This window comes from Marmota monax, unplaced genomic scaffold (genome assembly GCF_021218885.2).
Source record: "Marmota monax isolate L192 unplaced genomic scaffold, Marmota_monax_Labrador192_F-V1.1 WCK01_AAM20220418_F8-fsc00007, whole genome shotgun sequence".
Lineage (NCBI taxonomy): Eukaryota > Metazoa > Chordata > Mammalia > Rodentia > Sciuridae > Marmota > Marmota monax.
In genome coordinates, this window is record NW_026692781.1 from 22,108,775 (window position 1) to 22,126,811 (window position 18,037).

General features: G+C 34.3%; 1 protein-coding gene across 1 annotated transcript in view; it reads right to left on the reverse strand.

Annotated features, from left to right (window-relative positions):
- The window catches only part of Col5a2 (collagen type V alpha 2 chain), a 133,281-nt gene that overhangs the window by 40,750 nt on the left and 74,494 nt on the right, over positions 1-18,037 (reverse strand). The window contains exons 6-13 of the mRNA XM_046447418.2: positions 17,116-17,169; positions 11,638-11,748; positions 10,273-10,350; positions 6,880-6,924; positions 5,859-5,912; positions 5,412-5,465; positions 4,397-4,450; positions 1,400-1,453 (exon numbers count right to left, since the gene is read on the reverse strand). Of these exons, the coding sequence (XP_046303374.1) occupies positions 1,400-1,453; positions 4,397-4,450; positions 5,412-5,465; positions 5,859-5,912; positions 6,880-6,924; positions 10,273-10,350; positions 11,638-11,748; positions 17,116-17,169 (504 nt within the window). The remainder of the gene's footprint in view (positions 1-1,399; positions 1,454-4,396; positions 4,451-5,411; positions 5,466-5,858; positions 5,913-6,879; positions 6,925-10,272; positions 10,351-11,637; positions 11,749-17,115; positions 17,170-18,037) is intronic.

An 18,037-nucleotide genomic window follows, 5' to 3' on the forward strand; every position in this document is an offset into this window, starting at 1 on the left:
TATTATTTAAAAAATATTTTCAACGTTTAGTGTTATCAATTGCCAAACATTCATGACTTTGTAAAAATTTAATCTATAGCTACAAATAAAAATTTATATGGGCTTAGAGGACACACAGAATTATAGAGTTCATAGTTACAAAATATGAGTTATATTCAGAAGTGATATGCAAAATACAATTGATCTTCTGTATACACGGATTCTACATTCATGGATTCAAACAACCAGGGATCAAAAATTTTCAGCCAGGTGCAGTGGTGCACACCTGTAATCCCATCAGCTCAGGAGACTGAGTCAGGAGGATCCTGAGTTCAAAGCCAGCCCAGCCTCAGCAAAACAGAGGCACTAAGCAACTCAGTGAGACCCTGTCTCTAAACAAAATACAAAATAGGGTTGGGGATGTGGCTCAGTGGTCAACTGCCCCTGAGTTCCTTCCCTGGTACCAAAAATTAAAAAAAAAAATAGAATAAAAATTCAAAGGAAAACCAAGTTCTCTTATTAATGACATGTACTCTGTAGTTAGCCCTACAATCAATGGTTGCAAATGTGCTAAAAACATATAGATGTTTTCCTTATCATTTTTTCTAACCAATAAAATGCAACAATTATTTACATAGCATTTATATTGCACTGGATTATTTAGGTATTTTAGGTAATCTAGAGGTAAAGTATATGGGAGCATGGTATAGGTTATATGAAAACACTCTGCCACTGTATATAAAGGGTTTGAGCATCTATGGATTTGGGTATCATGTGTGTGGGGGTGGGCACAGATGGTAGGGGGTGGCTGGAATTGATCTCCAGGGGATGTAAAGGTACAACTGTGCTTAATAACCAGACCAGCAACATCAAACATTCTAATTAGAAGCTCAGCTACTCAAAACAGAGACTAGTCAGTGTATAGTGATTGAATATATCTTCCCTTTCAGATAGATAAATAGCTAGATAGATTTTATATGTGTATACAACATATAATAGTTACACGTTAATTCTTTTGAGTTATAAAAGAAGCATTCTACTGCCTTCCAAATCTGGGTTGGCTGGCTTCTCTACTTGAATCTTGTCACTTATTCCATTATATAGTAATTGCCTATTTTCTTAACTATACCTCTTATGAGCTAAAGCTGCAAGCCAGAGACTTTTCTCATTTATCACTGTATGCTCTTTGGTATCACAGTACCAGGTACACAGTAAGAACACAAAGGACATTTCTTTTTAGAATCAAATGGAATTTGAAGGAAATGTAAAAGAGAATTGTGATTTCAGTAACTGCAGATGAATGCTGCAATCATGGCTAGTTTAAAAAAAATTGACAAAGGGATTTGCACAGATTTAGAAGACAGTGTTCCCCACATCCTACTCATAACCCACAGTTTCAGAGAATTCAGACTGAACTTACTCGGTGACCCTTCAGGCCTGGAAGACCAGGAGCCCCAGGAAAGCCTCGTGCTCCCTGGGGAAAAATAGATAAGGTATTTCAGCATCATTAGTACAAATAGGAAATTGTTTAATATACTTTTTTTCCAGAAAAACAAAAATCTGAATCACAGTTTTCACTGACACACTAAACCAAAAAGAAAAGATCAGTATATTTTATCTGTCAATATATATCTAGGTGATCAAAAATTAATACAGCAAATGCACTGTTAGAAATGGAAACATGGCTTACACAGACATGGAGTAATGCCAAGTATTGATTTGATAACATTTTCAAAGTTTCAAATGATATCACTATATTGCAAGTAGTAGCAAGATAAAAGAACAACAAGAAGAAGAAAATACAAATGAACCAACCTGTTTAATGTCTGAATTGACTAGGCAAAAGAATAAGGAAAAAAAATCAGGAGAGAAACTTAAGGGAAAATATGCTTTTCCTTTTTTATGTTGTGTTTTATATGTAATAGATAAACAAATGCATTTATAGTTAGTCAATGTTTTCTTTAAATTTTCTCTGAACTTGTGAACATTGCCAGCAGAATATGATAGGAAATATGGTATTATAGTGTGATTAGGAATTTTTATGTGAAGTATTCCCTGTAAGCTTTGTGGATTTATGATTGTTTAAAAACTAAACAAGGAAATGAAATATTCAACAAAAAGAAAGATCAGGAAATGTGAGAATGGTTTGGTTTCTTTATGTAATAATTTATTAATTTCTACTAACTCTATGAATACTCAATTAAAGCACATTAAATTTAAAAAACAATAGAAATACAACAGAAAATCAAATCCAATGATAGGACTATTTTGAAATGATGCTTAAAACATTTTCCTCATTCTCTCTTAAAATTGATAATGACCCAGAGACTTTTCAAATTGTTCTTATTGTCTACATTAATTTGGTTTTGCATTGACTTGCCATTACCACTGCCATCAGCACATTTGCATCTTGATTGCATTAATTGATGAGATTAGTATTAATTTTCTATTATTATTATTATTATTAATCTTCATATTCCAGCATCATGCCTGGTTAGTTGGGATAATCATTGAATAAACAACTGGAGAAGTGGTTTAATATTTCAAATTCTCATAGCACTTTACCTAAACCTTTCCTAAGGAATTTCTCGTTTTAGCACAGTTTTCCACATGTAGTAAAATCCTTCAGCTCTTTACACCATAGGCTTCCTTCGTTCACTATTATTCAGTGAATAAATAAGCAACTCAATAAATGAAATTCACATGATAAGATCAAGGCAATAATTCCTCTGTGACATCTTTCAGTGAAAATATTTCTTTAGTATTTGGAGGATATCACAGTAAAGGTGCATCAAATCATGCTCTCTGAACAAATGAAGTCTCACTAATTCTTCTGTTTACACAACCCTGCTTAGGAATTCTTTCACATCAAGAACTCCCTTTAAGTTTTTTTTTATTAAAATCCTCCCTTTTACCAAGATTTGCCTCCCTTCCATGGGGAACAAGCAACTCAGTGCGCAGCCATTTGAGCCCAGAAGAGAATTACTGAGCAATGTTATTTCAAACAATTAGTTCACTTCAATTTTTATGGTCTGAGGAAAATCCTCATATGATTACATGTCCCAAATATAACAAGAAAGTGGACCAGATGTAGTAAATTCTCATAAAGAATTCTCATTCTGCTGACCCAGGCCTGTCATCACAGCCAGTCACACGTTGTTGCACTGAGCTTGCAGAGTGCATCTGTGGTGTGCTGGCAGGGTACCTTTCCTCCTCACAGAGGGTCCATGCTGTGAGTGTGTGCAAGAGTGCAGCAGGCCACAGGAGGGTCAAGCCTGGGATAGCGGAAAAGGACATCTGTGCTAATGACTAAATCTCATGCCTTTGTCTGCATTTACTTCCTGGGCAGATGGAGGGGCAAAGGAAAAACAACAGGGAGGTGGGGGATTGATTGCATATTTGAAACTAAATAATCCTTAGAGTCCTGTAAATTTCTGTTAAAGATCAGCATTTTTTTTAAATAAAATCATAGCATTAAACTTCATCAAGAAAATAAACAGTAACAGAGTAATGCAGCACTGTTAGTTCCACTGAGTGGTAGAAACATTAGCAAATTATAGAAAAGATAGTATATAGCTGACAGGATCTGTTTAGGGGATGTTGGGTGGGGAAAACCCACAAGAAGGATGTTCAAGGAGGATTTTTGCTTTCTTATCATTCTGTGATTTTCCTCTTTCCTGTGTAGCTCGGGAGGAGCTAGCAAAGCAATATGAGGGAGGACAGACAAGTGGGTTCAGATAATGTTCTAGTAGCCCATGTTTGAAATCTGGTGGAGTGAATTGTCATGGACTGGCCACTTAGATGAGTCAAGGGACAAGAAAAGAACTTTGTTAGGAGGTCTGGCAATTGTATATCAACTTGTCATGAGATTTCAGGGTCCAGAATATTAATCAAGAATTTCAGCCAACATTAGGATTTGGGGAGCAGCCAAGGAAATATCCTGTCCATGATTTATTGCCCTAGCCAATTAAAAAAAAAAAAACAGTCACTAAACTTTTTCAGGCTATTCTTTTAGACATATGGGCTAATATAAAATGAAAAGATTTTAAAAGATAAACAGGATTCAAGTATCATAACTGTAAATAGGTCAAGCCAGATTCCTCTGGGGAGAAAAGAAAGTTCTCTTTTTCTGAAAATTTGATATTCAGTTTGGAGAGTATCCATGTGAGGTTATGACATAATTTTCTGGCTCCAGGAGAGTTATTCATATGGCTCCCATGCAAAGCTGGGGATTGGAATTAGTTGTAATTCTGGCTAAATGTCCTATGACATTTTACATTTAGACAGAAAAGAACATTGCTAGATTGTCTGCATTTACTTAGGGTCTAATGCATATGCATACAATGAATTGCAAGCCAATGTTCCTTATGTTTTCAAGTTTATCTGTATGTCTCTATATTAATAAGTGTAAACTTACCGGTGATCCTGTAAATCCCACTTCACCAGTATTTCCATTTCTACCAGGTTCACCCTTTATGGAAGAAAAAAAGAGGCAAGATATGGGGGAGTTGTAAAGGGATTAAAATGTTCTCTGAGACTAGATGACAAATTAAATTGCAGATAAAAAGTCTTCTTTAGAAAGTTCATGCTCTCAGCAGGGAAAAAAAAGGAAATCTAGGCTCTATTTCTGATAGTAAGTCATTCTACAATTGATTTTGCAGAACTTTCATTAATTTACAGAAGAAATGAAGATGAATTATCATAGTCTGTTCTAACTCACAATTTTATGAACATCAATTACTACATGCATGACCATACCTCACCGAATTAAAGCATTGCTTCTTCAAATACTATTAACCATTTCTTTCATTGTGACAAAAAGGAATTACCAGAGATGTTTTCTTTGTGGCCAAATTCAAGGTAATCTGCTTAAATGGATGTCACAGTTCACAAAGAGAAAATACTATACTTACTTAATTTTGTATCAAATAGCAATTAATGGCCTGCCCTAATCTTATCCTCATCTTTATTACAACTAAGAAAAGAATCTTGCAAATCAAATTTGTTGTTGCATGATCTTTATTGATCACATACTATTAATGTTACAATTTATAGTTAAATTACCTTTAATTAAAATTCCAATTCAAGAAATTACTGTTTAAGCTTTTAGGAGCCATATTGGCACTCTACTATTAACATAATTTGAAAATTTCACTTAATTAAGACTTCATAATATCTCATAGAGAAATTTAAATGGAAATCCTGAGCAATATAGGAGACAGACAGTACCTAATAATATTATACTATCAAACTTAAGAACTCTTTTACATTTTTGTAAAAGTTTATTCTGAGTTCTCAAGTTAGATTGAATATAACGGAGGATAAAACTGTTGGGAAAATAAAATTAATTATTGCAGAGCACTCTTGTTAACATGCTAGCTCTTTCTTAGTCTCTTTAGAACTTTAAAGCAAAATGAAAAACAAAAGCTTACATCTTCACCAGGCTTGCCAGGTGGGCCTTCTGGTCCCCGAGCACCAATTGGACCCTAATGACAAAGCAAAACAGAAAGGAGGAAAAAAATAATATTTACCCCTTCCTGCCAATAATATAATCTAAAATTTGTTGAAACAATAAAAATATATCAGAGAAAATAGTTTTATTACAATTTTAGCTTTTATCTTGTATCCTTCAGATCATGTGCTCAAAGGTTTATTGCACAAATACACATACCTCGGTAACTGTCTACTATACATATCCCTTTGAATTTAAATACTCCACCATAAGAAACATATGGTTTAACTATAGTCCATGATAAAGTTCTCTCAAACTAAATTTTCATTTTTTACTACTTTAGAGAGGACCTGGAAAAATAAATAACTACATCATTATCAGGGTGAACCAGCATGTAACTGAGTATACAGGCTTACTTGACATTTACCATTGGTCCAGGTTCACCAGGTTCACCAGGAGGTCCTGTTGGTCCTACACCACCCTAAAATTGAGAGGAAAAAATGATTAAATACAAACCAAAGGAAAATAGAACACCAAATCTCTATGTGGCTGTTCAGATGGCTGGCACTTTTCATTTTCATACTCTTTTGGGCAAGTCACTTATCTATCTATAACTCAATTTCCTAATTTGCAAAATGAGAATAGCAATAGAACCTACTCCATTAGGCTGTTTAGATCATTAATGCAGGTTAATGACCTTGAACAGTGCGAGCATAGGATCAGCTAACCTAGACTAAGCTAAAGATTTTTCCTTTCTTTCTTTTCAGAAATCTTTTCCTGATGGGTACAGTGTCTCATGCGTTCAAGGCCAGTCAGGCAACTTAGTCCAACCTTGTCTCAAAATAAAAAGTAAAGCAGACTGGGGATATAGTTCAGTGATAGCCCACCTCTAGGTTCAATCCCATGCTCCCCAAAAAATAAAAGAAAAGAAAACACTTCCTAATTCTTGTTAAATCATTACAACAAATAAAATAGCTCTACATCACAGTTTTACTGCTATTTGCTAGGCATAGAAAGAAAACACATAGTACTATGTTCGTTTTAAATATTCTATAGAATGATCACCCTGACTTTTATTTATAATAATATCACATGGTAATGCCATGATATAATCTGTTTTCACAGACTTGAGATGGTACATAATCAATTATGAAAATTTTCATCACAAACTGAGAAAATGATTTGTTATCTCAGGGGCAAAGACACACAATTTCTGGTATTTGAGGGGAGTCACATAAAGAAATCAGATGATAAAAATTTAGTACAATGAAGAAACTTTGAAAAACTACTGCATATATTTTAAGTGAGTGAAAATTATTTAGTAGATCCCAAAGTGATCATTAGAATTATGCAATGTAAAGGCCTGCCCAAAATAGTCATCTCACATAGAGCTTGCTTTCACATATTTCTTTACTGTAGTATACAATTTAATTAGAAAAAAGACTTACTTGCTGTCCTTGTAAACCTTGAGGTCCCCTTGGGCCAACAGGACCCTTAAAAACAAATGAGAAGAAAAGTTGTATAGTATTATTCATAATGATTAATATTTTTTAAATGTTGGCTTGGCTTTTAGAATCTGGAAAAGTGAATCTTTGACAGGGGAATGATGACATTATCTATCTGCCCTCATCTGGAAGGCAGACAAATTCAGGGAGATTAAAGCTTGAACAACACTTGGGATGATTTCATATACACCCTCAGTGTCATAAAGAGAAATAAGCATTATGCCTGCACCCAGTGTCTTCAGGACAAGAATGTATAAACCAGAACATCTGAAGAGAAAAAGCTTAGCAGGCAGTTTTCAAACTGCCTGTTTAGTCCTTCAACTTCACAGAAAATAACTCTTATGATGTAAATGAACAAGTCAAATAAAAGTTTATCAGGTCAACAATATTGATAACATTATTTTCAATATCAGTTTAAAATTTTTCAGGGAACTGAGATTTCTGGATTATTTCTTTCCTTCACAACATACATTGAAAGGATCAGTATAGGTTTCTCTCATTTAAAATAAAATTATTACATTGAGGCACAGCAAAGGAAAGGAAAGTACAATTTAAGAAAATTTAAAACTGTATAAGACTATACAAGTTTTAAAATGCCAGACTTTATAAAGTCAAATTAATTCAACTAAAATCAAATTTGTTCTTATGGCCAAAAAACTGAAACTTCACTTTGCATTGATCAAACATTTTAGCTAGTAATAAAATAAAAGCCCCTTTAAAAAATAAACACATATGTAATTTAAACTTCCAAAGATAAAAATTCATACATATTGGGAAAAGAAATCAGGAAGATAATTCCATTCACAATAGCTACAAAAAATTAAAATATTTAAGAATATATCTAACCAAAGAGGTAAAAACCTCTACAAGGAAAATCACAAAATGCTGAAAAAAGAAATTGAAAAGAACACCAGAAGATGGTAAAAAGACACAAAGAAATGGCTCCATGTTCACTGATAGACAGATTTAATGTAAAATGACTGTATTGCCAAAAGTGATCTACAAGTTCAAAGCAATCTCTATAAGTTACGAGTATATTCTTCACAGAACAAATAAAAACAATCTTAAAATCCACATGAAAGAACAAATGATTGGGACAGCCAAAGCAATCCTGAGCAAAAAGAACAAATATAGAGGCATCACAATATTTCACATCAAAGTATACCACAGAGCCTTAGAAATAAAAACAGCATGGTATTGGCATAAAAAGACACATATGCCAATGGAACAGAATAGAAGACAGAGGAACACAGTTATAGTCATTCTTCAAAAAGGTGCCAATAACATGTTCTAAAAAAGAGAACCTCTTTAACAAGCGATGCTGAAAAATCTGGATATCCAAAAGTAGAATAATGGAACTAGATTTCTTTCACACTGTACAAAAGTCAGCTCCAAATGAATCAAAGACCTAACTATAAAAACCTGAAACTTTAAAACTGTTAGAAGAAAAAAAGGGGGGAACACTTAAACATACAGGCTCAGGCAAAGACTTCCCAAATAGGAAGGCCCATATAACTTAGGAAATAAGAGAAAGAATTAATAAATGGGACAGCAGGAAGTTTAAAAACCTGTACAACAAAGGAAACAATTACAGAATGAAGAAGCAACTACAGAATGGGAGCAAACCTTTGTTAGCTCATCTTCTCACAGAATATATATTAAAAATACTCAAAAGGTCAACATCAAGAAAACAAATAACCCAATCACTAAATGGACAAATGAACTGAACAGACACTTCTCAAAAGAAAAAATAAAAATGGCCAACAATTATATGAAAAAAAAAATGTTCAACATCTTTAGCCACCAGCAGAATGCAAATTAAAACTACATTGAAATTTCATCTCACTGCAGTTAGAATGGCAAAATGGAAAAAAAAAAAATCACCAAGAATACAAAGAACAATAAATGCTGGTAAGGATGCAGAAGGGAAAGGCAAGTCTTGTACCATGTTGGTGGGAATGTAAATCAGTTCAGCCACTACGGAAATCTGTAGAAAGGCTCCCCAAAAAGCAAAAAGTAGACCTATTGTATGACCCCAAAACATTAACCAGCGTAATTTAGATACAAATATTTCCATGTTTAGTAGCAGCAACACAATTCACAATAGCCAGATTATGGAACCAACTAGGTGTCCACCAACAGATGAATGGACAAAGAAAATGTGGTGTATCTACACAATGGAATTCTAATCAACCACAGAGAAGAACAAAATTATGTCACTTGCAAAAAAATGGGTGAAACTGGAGTCTATGATTTTGAGTCAGACTCAGAAAAGTATCATATGTTTTCTCTTATATGTGTAAACTAGAGGGGGAAAACATTAGAAATGAAAAGAAAATGCACAAAAGTAGAGGGACACTATTAGGGTAGAGGAAGGGAATCAGAGGGACGGAGAAGGGGGAAAATGTTGGAGAGTTTAGGGAGTGAAATTAATCAAATTATATTTTTTATGTATCTATAAATAAATAAATAAACTGCCATCAAAGGCAACATTCTATATAATTAGCATACACCAATAGAAGCAGAAAAAAAAAACTAAATAACCATTGAATGACACCATATATACTAGCAATTTAAAAAACATACAAGTAACATGTAAAGTATCTATAATGCTGGCCCTAGCAGTGTGATTATCTGTGAGGTCTGACTTTACACTTCTTATTGCCTGAAATTCCACCAGTCTGAATTATGTTGTGATCAAAAAAGTATGGGACATTTGGTTTGAAAAGTGTTAGCTCCATTCAATGACATTCCATTCCTTCAAATATCTGTGTTAAAGTACTTGCCCAGAAAACAAGGGAATCCTTTGTGCAGTTGACAAATTCCAAAGATAATAGAGATAATGAGAAGGCCCAGCTGGGGAACCATAGATTATTAGAGCAACCCAGGAAAAAAAATATATATATATCAAAAAAAGTAGGAAATAAAAGAAATGGGAATGGCAAAATATCTCTGATTTCAAAATTGTGCCAAATCCATGTTTCTAACAACATCATAAAACAGTTTTTTTTTTGTTTAAATGATAAAGGAACTATTTTGTTGTGTGAAAGTGGTAGTTATATGTCTTAAAATCTGTTTGTTTTCTTCACGCATGAGTTGAAGTGTACAGACAGTTCTTCATTAATTTCCCAAGTGCTTTGCATGTTTATGAATGGAACACCACTGGGCTTTTAGCTGATATTTAGTAGCCTTTGATAAATAATTAAATGGAAAGATGGATGGATGGATGGATGGATGTGTTTCAGAAGACCCATACCACTTCTTGAGTAGTTAACTCAAGCCTCTGTTTTTATTTTTTCTGCAAGTACTTTGACAATCAGTAAAATGTATGCTTACCACAGAGCCAGGCATCAATCCTACTTGACTCCCAAGTCCAGATTTTTCATCCAACCCTGCCATCTGAGCTGAAAAAGGCTATAAAAACAACGTGTTGAAATTATTTCCACAGTAAAAGATATACATTGACAATCTTTTTAAATTGAGAAAGGTACTCTCTATAATTCTTACAGAATGACACTTCTAAGAATCATTTTAAACTTTGACTTTACAGCATGGAAAAAGGTTCAGGCTGTTTTCTACTGTATGTGCTTTCATTGTCATTCTTCTCCAGATCATTTCATAGGTGCATTGCTTCAGAGCAACTCTCACATACGTCAGGACACACGTTCCTTACCTGACAAATCATGGATCATGCTGGTTAGTACTTAGTCTAATTAATTTCAGGTTTAAACCTCTTTATCTGATTTCTTCCTGTGGGTTAGAGAATGCCAAATACCCAAACAAATAATAAAAGAGGACTTGAAAACATTTGTCCTGAAGATGCCAGAATCCACTTTAGACTATTTTATGCAGATGGCATTCTACTATATTTGTTCATAGAAAGTAAACTTTTAATTGCATTTGTGTTTGAAAAAATATATAATACTTTTAGTGAATCTCAGAATATTCCAAAAACTAGGAACAGTTTTACCTTATTGACTTTCACATTTTAAAAAGCTCTGGCAATCAAATTGACCAAAATTGTTCCTCTATATTCCAGCAGTTATATTAATTCCAAGATTTAGTGGGAAAAAGTTGCATGTATTGTTTAAAAAAATTGGCAATCCCTTCTACAATCAGTTGAGAGCAGATGTATGAATTGTTAAAAAATAAAAATGGTTTTCAGACTCCATATGTTCTCTTGTTACGCTGTGCAGTCTACTGCTCATTCACTATGCTGGCCTCAGAGAATTCAAAGGCAGAGACACACATTTTATTTTACTTCAGGCAGAAAACTAAAATTTGAGAAATAATGAGGCAACAATTTTTAATATTAACTCAACAGCCTTATATAAGTCATCATAGATGGGTCTCCTCTCTTGGTGGAGGATATGGGGCAAATTTTGTCAGCCTTCTAACCTAGAGAATAGCAAGAGGATAAAGATAGAACCCGCCTTTAGTTCATAGGGGAAACAATGCTAGTGGTCCTTTAGAATCAGTGGAAACAACAAAGTTCATAGAGTCCAGAACTTACATTGAGTAAAATAATCTGAAGCAACACTTTAAAAGATGCTACTTTGAGTTTCCCAATTTCATGTTGTTCAGAGCAATGCTACATTCAATTAATAGTTGTCATGGTCCATCATCAATATCTGAACTGACACAATCTAAAATCATAATGATAAATTAGTAATTTATTATCCAAATGTGACTTTGACTCACCCTGCTCATGCCATCAGGTCCTGGGTGAGATGGATGTCCAGGGGGTCCCGGAGCACCAGGTTGACCAGGAACACCTGGCTCTCCATCAATTCCCTGAGGACCACGAGGACCCTGGAAACACAAACCAGTGGACATTAAAACCCACTGCCACATATTTACTTAGTATAAAGTTAAAGCCACAAATGCCTTGATGGCAATTATGTCAATTTTTTTTTAATGAATGGCAACCTAGCCATTTAGAGTAATTTCATCATCTATGTTAACACTGTTGAATTCAGTACTGGTCAGAGTTTCATCCACTGGGACATCGTTTGGGTAAGAATTTTACTTGATGTGTTAAACCCCAAGTAATCAGTCTTCTTGGAATAATCATAAAATTGCTTTCAGGTCAACAGCATTCTAGAATGAGTTTTTTTTATTTGGTTGAGTTTCATTGCTCAAGGTTATTTAATCACCAATTCCTAAATTCATTCTTCTTAGATTACAGTTAAGTATGTATGTGTCTGCTAGACTTCTTTACTACTCCACCCTTCAAAAATGTAAGGGCCCCTTCATTGGAGTTTGTGGGTTTTTCCATCTAATTGTTTAATGCTTTACATAGTTTCCAGTGTATAGTAGACACTCGATACATGTGAAATACATTTTCATATGTCATTTTTCTTTAGCATTTCCATTCTGGCATATTTTATTTTCCTTCCTACTGCGAGAGGTAGACTAGACCAATGAGAAAACAGAGGCAAAGACACCATGATTGGGTCAAGCCCAGGCCTCAGAGAAGTGAGCAATGATTCCAAGCTGCCAAATTCCACCCTTCTAGCCCACATTCTGAAGGCAGCTTGGGGAACAGCCACGTCCTCAGCTCTGAAAAAGCTCCACCCCTAACCTCAGCAGTCTCAGCAGTCTTGTTAAGTATTTTCTGGTTTGTCATCTTAAGAGTCTTAACAAGCTTTAAAAGGAAAAGAAGGAGCAAAGAAGTTATGACAGTGTGCTTTTTATCATTAAAAGCAGGGATTGAGAAAAATATGGAAAGCAAGTTAGAATTTAATAGGAAAAGAAGCTTCTCATACTTAACTGAGAATAGCTACTGGCCCACAGGGAGCAGTTCACATATGAGATGATAATGCAGTCAGAGGCAGTGCAGGACAAGCTGAGATGGTGGCCAAGGCAGTTCCCATATGATGACTTGGGGGAGGATGGTGTAATAGCTACTCATAAAGTAGTTTAAGCTATTTTAATGTGTCCAAGTATTCATATACACATGTTTATTTCTTGGAATAGTAAGATAAACAAACAAATTTATGTTTTCAAATAGAAGTTGAAAAATACTCTGAAAATTTTACGTTTTAAGAAATAATTTCTTGGAAAATTATTCTCATACTTTACAAATAAAATCCTTCTGACTCCTAAGCTGCTGATAATGCACTTCATTTTTTTCTTTACACATAATAGAGGCTGATTTTGATTGCTATCTAGGACTCCTTCACAATATGGATATGGAAACTCTTGAATGTGCATCCTCAACTCTTGAGTGTGACATACTCCTAGAGCCTGGTGTGGAAGACTATTACTGTGCTTTTGCAATATTTACTTGCTAAATGATAAACAGCTATTAAAATATACAAAAAGTGACCTAAAACATAATCTCTGTTCCCAGTGACATTTCCAAAGGCAAAATGTAAAATTACATTTAGTGTCCATGTGACTATTCAGAAGTTTGGGTAATATTAGTACTCAAAAAAAGCTGTGCATTTCTCTAATTTTTAATGATTAATACTGAAAATCTCATCTGAAAACAACCCACATTTTCATTGATGGCCCATCTGTTCCTTCATGGAATTCACTTTAAATTGTATACATGTACTATTTGTATACAAACTGAGATAAAAGCTAATAAAAACCTAATAGTGAAATTTATCCAAAGTGAACATAAAGAAGGGCTGAGGATGTGGCTCAAGCGGTAGCGCGCTCGCCTGGCATGCGTGTTGCCCGGGTTCGATCCTCAGCACCACATACAAACAAAGATGTTGTGTCGGCCAAATACTAAAAAATAAATATTAAAATTATCTCTCTCCCTCTCTCACTCTCTCTTTAAAAAAAAAAAAAAAACAAAGTGAACATAAAAAAGATTGCATGTAAGAATAAGAAAAAAAATATATAATATTGAACATTTTACTGATAAATATTGCAAATAAATCACAAGTTGTGAATCTATTAAAACACATTTTATAGTTTAGAATGAACCGAATTACATAATTCTTTTATTAAGGTAAATGTTCTAATTATAATTTTCTCCCATCCCCCAAGAGACTAATATCTCTGGCTGCAATCTGCAATAAAAATACTTGTAGATGGCCACTAGGTGGCGGCCTTTAAACGTTCACAAGGAGAAAAAATACTAATGACCCAGAATCATCGATTTTATTTGCTGCTGGATAATAGTGCCACACACAGACATATGCATGTGCATGCTCACACATTCTCACACACACACACACACACACACACACACACACACGAGAATGTTGATCTGGTAGTTAGTACATTTCCCATTTTACAGATGAGGAAACTGATACCTATGAGGTTAAGTATCACATGCAATTGGAACTCAGTATACCACTGACTATCTATCTCCTGATAGGTTTGTTACTAGTTTTTCACTGTGAACTGACTTAGACAGTATACTTAAAACTAAGGGCTTGTGATGAGAGACACTCATGATGATGGTTGGTTAGTGCTAAAGGCTTCATCTGAGTGTCTCTATACCAGTAGTTCTCAACCCAGAGCAATTTTGCCTGAATTTGGCAACATCAAGAGACTTTTTATTGTTACATTTTGATGGGATTTGGGGGTTGCTACTGGTATCCCGTGGGTAAAGCTGCAAAATATCCTGCAATGAATAAGGAGTTACCTGGCCCAAAATATAAATAGTGTTGAGGTTGAGAAACTGTGCTGCACATCTTAAGCCTTCTAAACTGTTTGATGATAATGGAAGTAGGAGGAGAAAAATGGAATTCATGATTCTTTTTTTTCCTTTTAACTAACTATTCTTGTTTATTGGTGCATTATAACTATAAACAATAGTGGAATTCATTGTGTCATATTTGTATGTGCACATAGTTTGATTTCTCTCATTACCTAGTACCTTCCCTTTCTCTCTATTCCTCCCTCCCCCTATTCACTTGCTCAACTCAATTGATCTCTCTTCTGTTATTGTGATTGCCATACTTAGCGCATTATAATTATATGGTTCATCATAGAATAGGCATACATAGACCTAACATAATTTGGTAGATGTCAGTCTCCAGTGCTTCCCCACACCCTCCCCTCCTCCTTCCGTCTACATCCCCTTCCTTAACTCTATTAGTCTCCCCTCGATTTTCATGAGGTTTTCTTCTTTTTTCCCCCTCTTTTTCTCTCTAGCTTTTGCATGTGGGAGCAAACATTCAACCCATGATTTTCTGAGTCTGAGTGGTGTTCTCCAGTTCCATCCACTTTCCCACAAATGACATTCCATTCTTTTATGACTGAGTAAAATTACTCCATACTGTATATATGCTATACTTTTGCTTATCCATTCATCTGTTGATGGGTGCTTAGGCTGGTTCTATAATTTGGCTATTGTGACTTGCACTGCTATAAACAGTGCAGGTATTGCTATAATATGCTGATTTTAGATCTTTCAGATAAATACCAAGGAGTGGAATAGTTGGGTCATATGGTGGATCCATTCCTAGTCCTTTAAGGAATCACTTTATTGCTTTCCAAAGTGGTTATACTAATTTGCATTCCCACTGACAATGTAAAAGTGTACCTTTTCCCCCAACATCCTCATTAGCAATTAAAGGGCTGGGAATGTAGCTCAGTAGAAGAGTCCTGCTGTATCCCCAATACTATTTTTAAAATTTGGGGTATTATGATGCTAATACCACTCTATATTGTCACAGTGATAACTTCAGTCCAGTTAATCAGTTCCTAGAAGATTTAAAAACTGAAGCAAAACACTCTGCCTATGGGTATTTTGCGATATTCTGGTAGCTGGAAATCAGTCAGAGTAGTAAGAGTATTTATACTGGGGATATCAGCAAAAGTCACAAACAATTTTTTTTAAGTTTTAAAGACAACCAATGATTAAACCCTTGCCATCAAAACACTACCTGCTAGAATTAAAAGAGGAAGAGATGCCCTGCTTGAGTATCTGTCAAGATTATCTTGCTTTCTCCTAAATAACTACTTTCCACTCTTTTCCCACTCACAAACTCATACACAACACACACGTGTGTGCACACACACACACACTCATACCCAATTAGCATTGACTGTCTCAGGCCTAATTAAGAAAAGAAATGAACTACATCATATACTAAGGAGGGAAGAGAAGAAAAACAAGAAGGTTGAGGGGTAGACCCATTGGATACTAACAAGGAATTTTGGAAGTACGACCACTGTTCTCAGAGCAACTTCCACCTGCACTTGGACACATGTAGAACCATAAAACAGTAACAATATGAAGCCAGCAGCAAAAGTGCCCAGAGACATGATACAAATTTTGTCCTTATTCATATATTCAAAGTTGTCTGTTGCTTCCTTGCTTATTTCCTCCCATTTAGATACAGGTAAATATATATTTAAATGAATAGAAACACATTGAGAGTTAAGTTCTAGTAGACACTATCAGAGAGAAAATTAAGCAACCTATTTTTTCTGATGGAAATGTGGGATAATAACAGCAATACATAAATTTAATCCAGTTTTTCAATTTGTGAAAGACATTATATATTTGGGGTAACATATAAGAAAGAGAAAGAATTGTACTCCTAAGACTTAGAATAATAAATATTCTGTACAGATTGCTAATGAGAGAAAAATTTAATAATATAAAATACTCTCATGTTTTATCTCAATCGTATAGAAGTAATTATTTTAATTTAAAAGGTATCCCCATTTTCTGGTAATAGAAATGTTGATTTTTAAAATTATTCCTTGATATTTCTGTAGCAGCTACTCAATTAAAAATGCAAAGTGCTACCTGGGAAGCAATGTGCAACCACTTGAAGGTGCATTTTATTCTTTCCTAATTCTCCTCCTCTGTCCAGTTTCATTATTCTTACAGCAGCTACAGATCACAGAATTTGGATGTTTTATCTTGACAGTAAGTTATTAGCATTGTTTGTTCATGACTGACAACTTCTGAAAACAACATGATATGTTTAACGATGTTTCCTTAAATTTTATTTATTTTAATTTGATATCACAAAGGACATAAAAATATCATTTGGATTAATTAATAAGATAAAAAGTAATTAATACATAATAATTTCTTCTGAATTAAGAGAGCTACGCAATCACTTCATGACCTGAGCTTTTTGCAATTTTTAATGTATGTAGCAGAAGAACAGTGCCCTTGCCATCCTCACGGATCATGGCATAGAGGGGCCTGCTTAGAACACTTTACAAAAAGGAAGCTCCTTGTCAACTTACAGGTCTTCCTTTGGGGCCTCGCTCTCCTCTTGGACCTTGGGATCCTGGAGGTCCCTGAAACAGAAATGATGATTAGGTATGTAAACATTTATCTTTGAATGTATTTGTTTTAAAGACTTTTTAAGTGAGATTGGAAAATGGAAACCTCACATTTTTAACTCAGGGTGGTTGAAGACTGGCGAACAAAGCCATGTACCTATAGAAATTCTGTATACATAGAAAGACTGTTTATCTTAGCTGTGAAGTTGAAGGTCTTTAAAGAATTAATACCATATTATAGCATCAGGGAGCTCAATAAGCTAAATACATTAGCTTGATTGGTAATTACAAATTTTTAAAATTCATTTTTGCTATCATCTACCAGGTAAAGCTTTTGCCATTAAATTCTGGGCACAGAAAGTTACAGTTCAGATTTAGAAAAATTATCAATTATCTAGGTGAGTATATAAATCCAAAATGGTATATTATACTCAAAATTGTTCATCACTGTTCAAGTTGCTGAAGAAAGCAAAACAAAGAACAGCCAGTTAGCCTGCTACTATTTTATATACATTGACATCATGCTTTCACTTAACTTTAAATATATCATTTCCATTGTTTATTTAAGACCTACTTCTAATTTTCCATATCAAAATTGCTGTTATCTCTCCCTTAAAATAATAAATGACTATTGTATTTCAAAAGTGGTCTTATTGTTCTGGTATCTTAAAATAGGTTTTTTTTTTTTTTTTTTTTTTTGGTTGATTGTTTTTGTTTCAGGGAAATGAAATTGCCAAGGGTTTTTATTTCTCTTTGAAGGATAATTTTAATAGATTTATGAATATTAGATTCCACATTTATCCAGTTCACCAAATGGCATTGTTTGTTCTTGTTTTCATATATATTTATATATACACACATATGTATGTGTATATACACACAC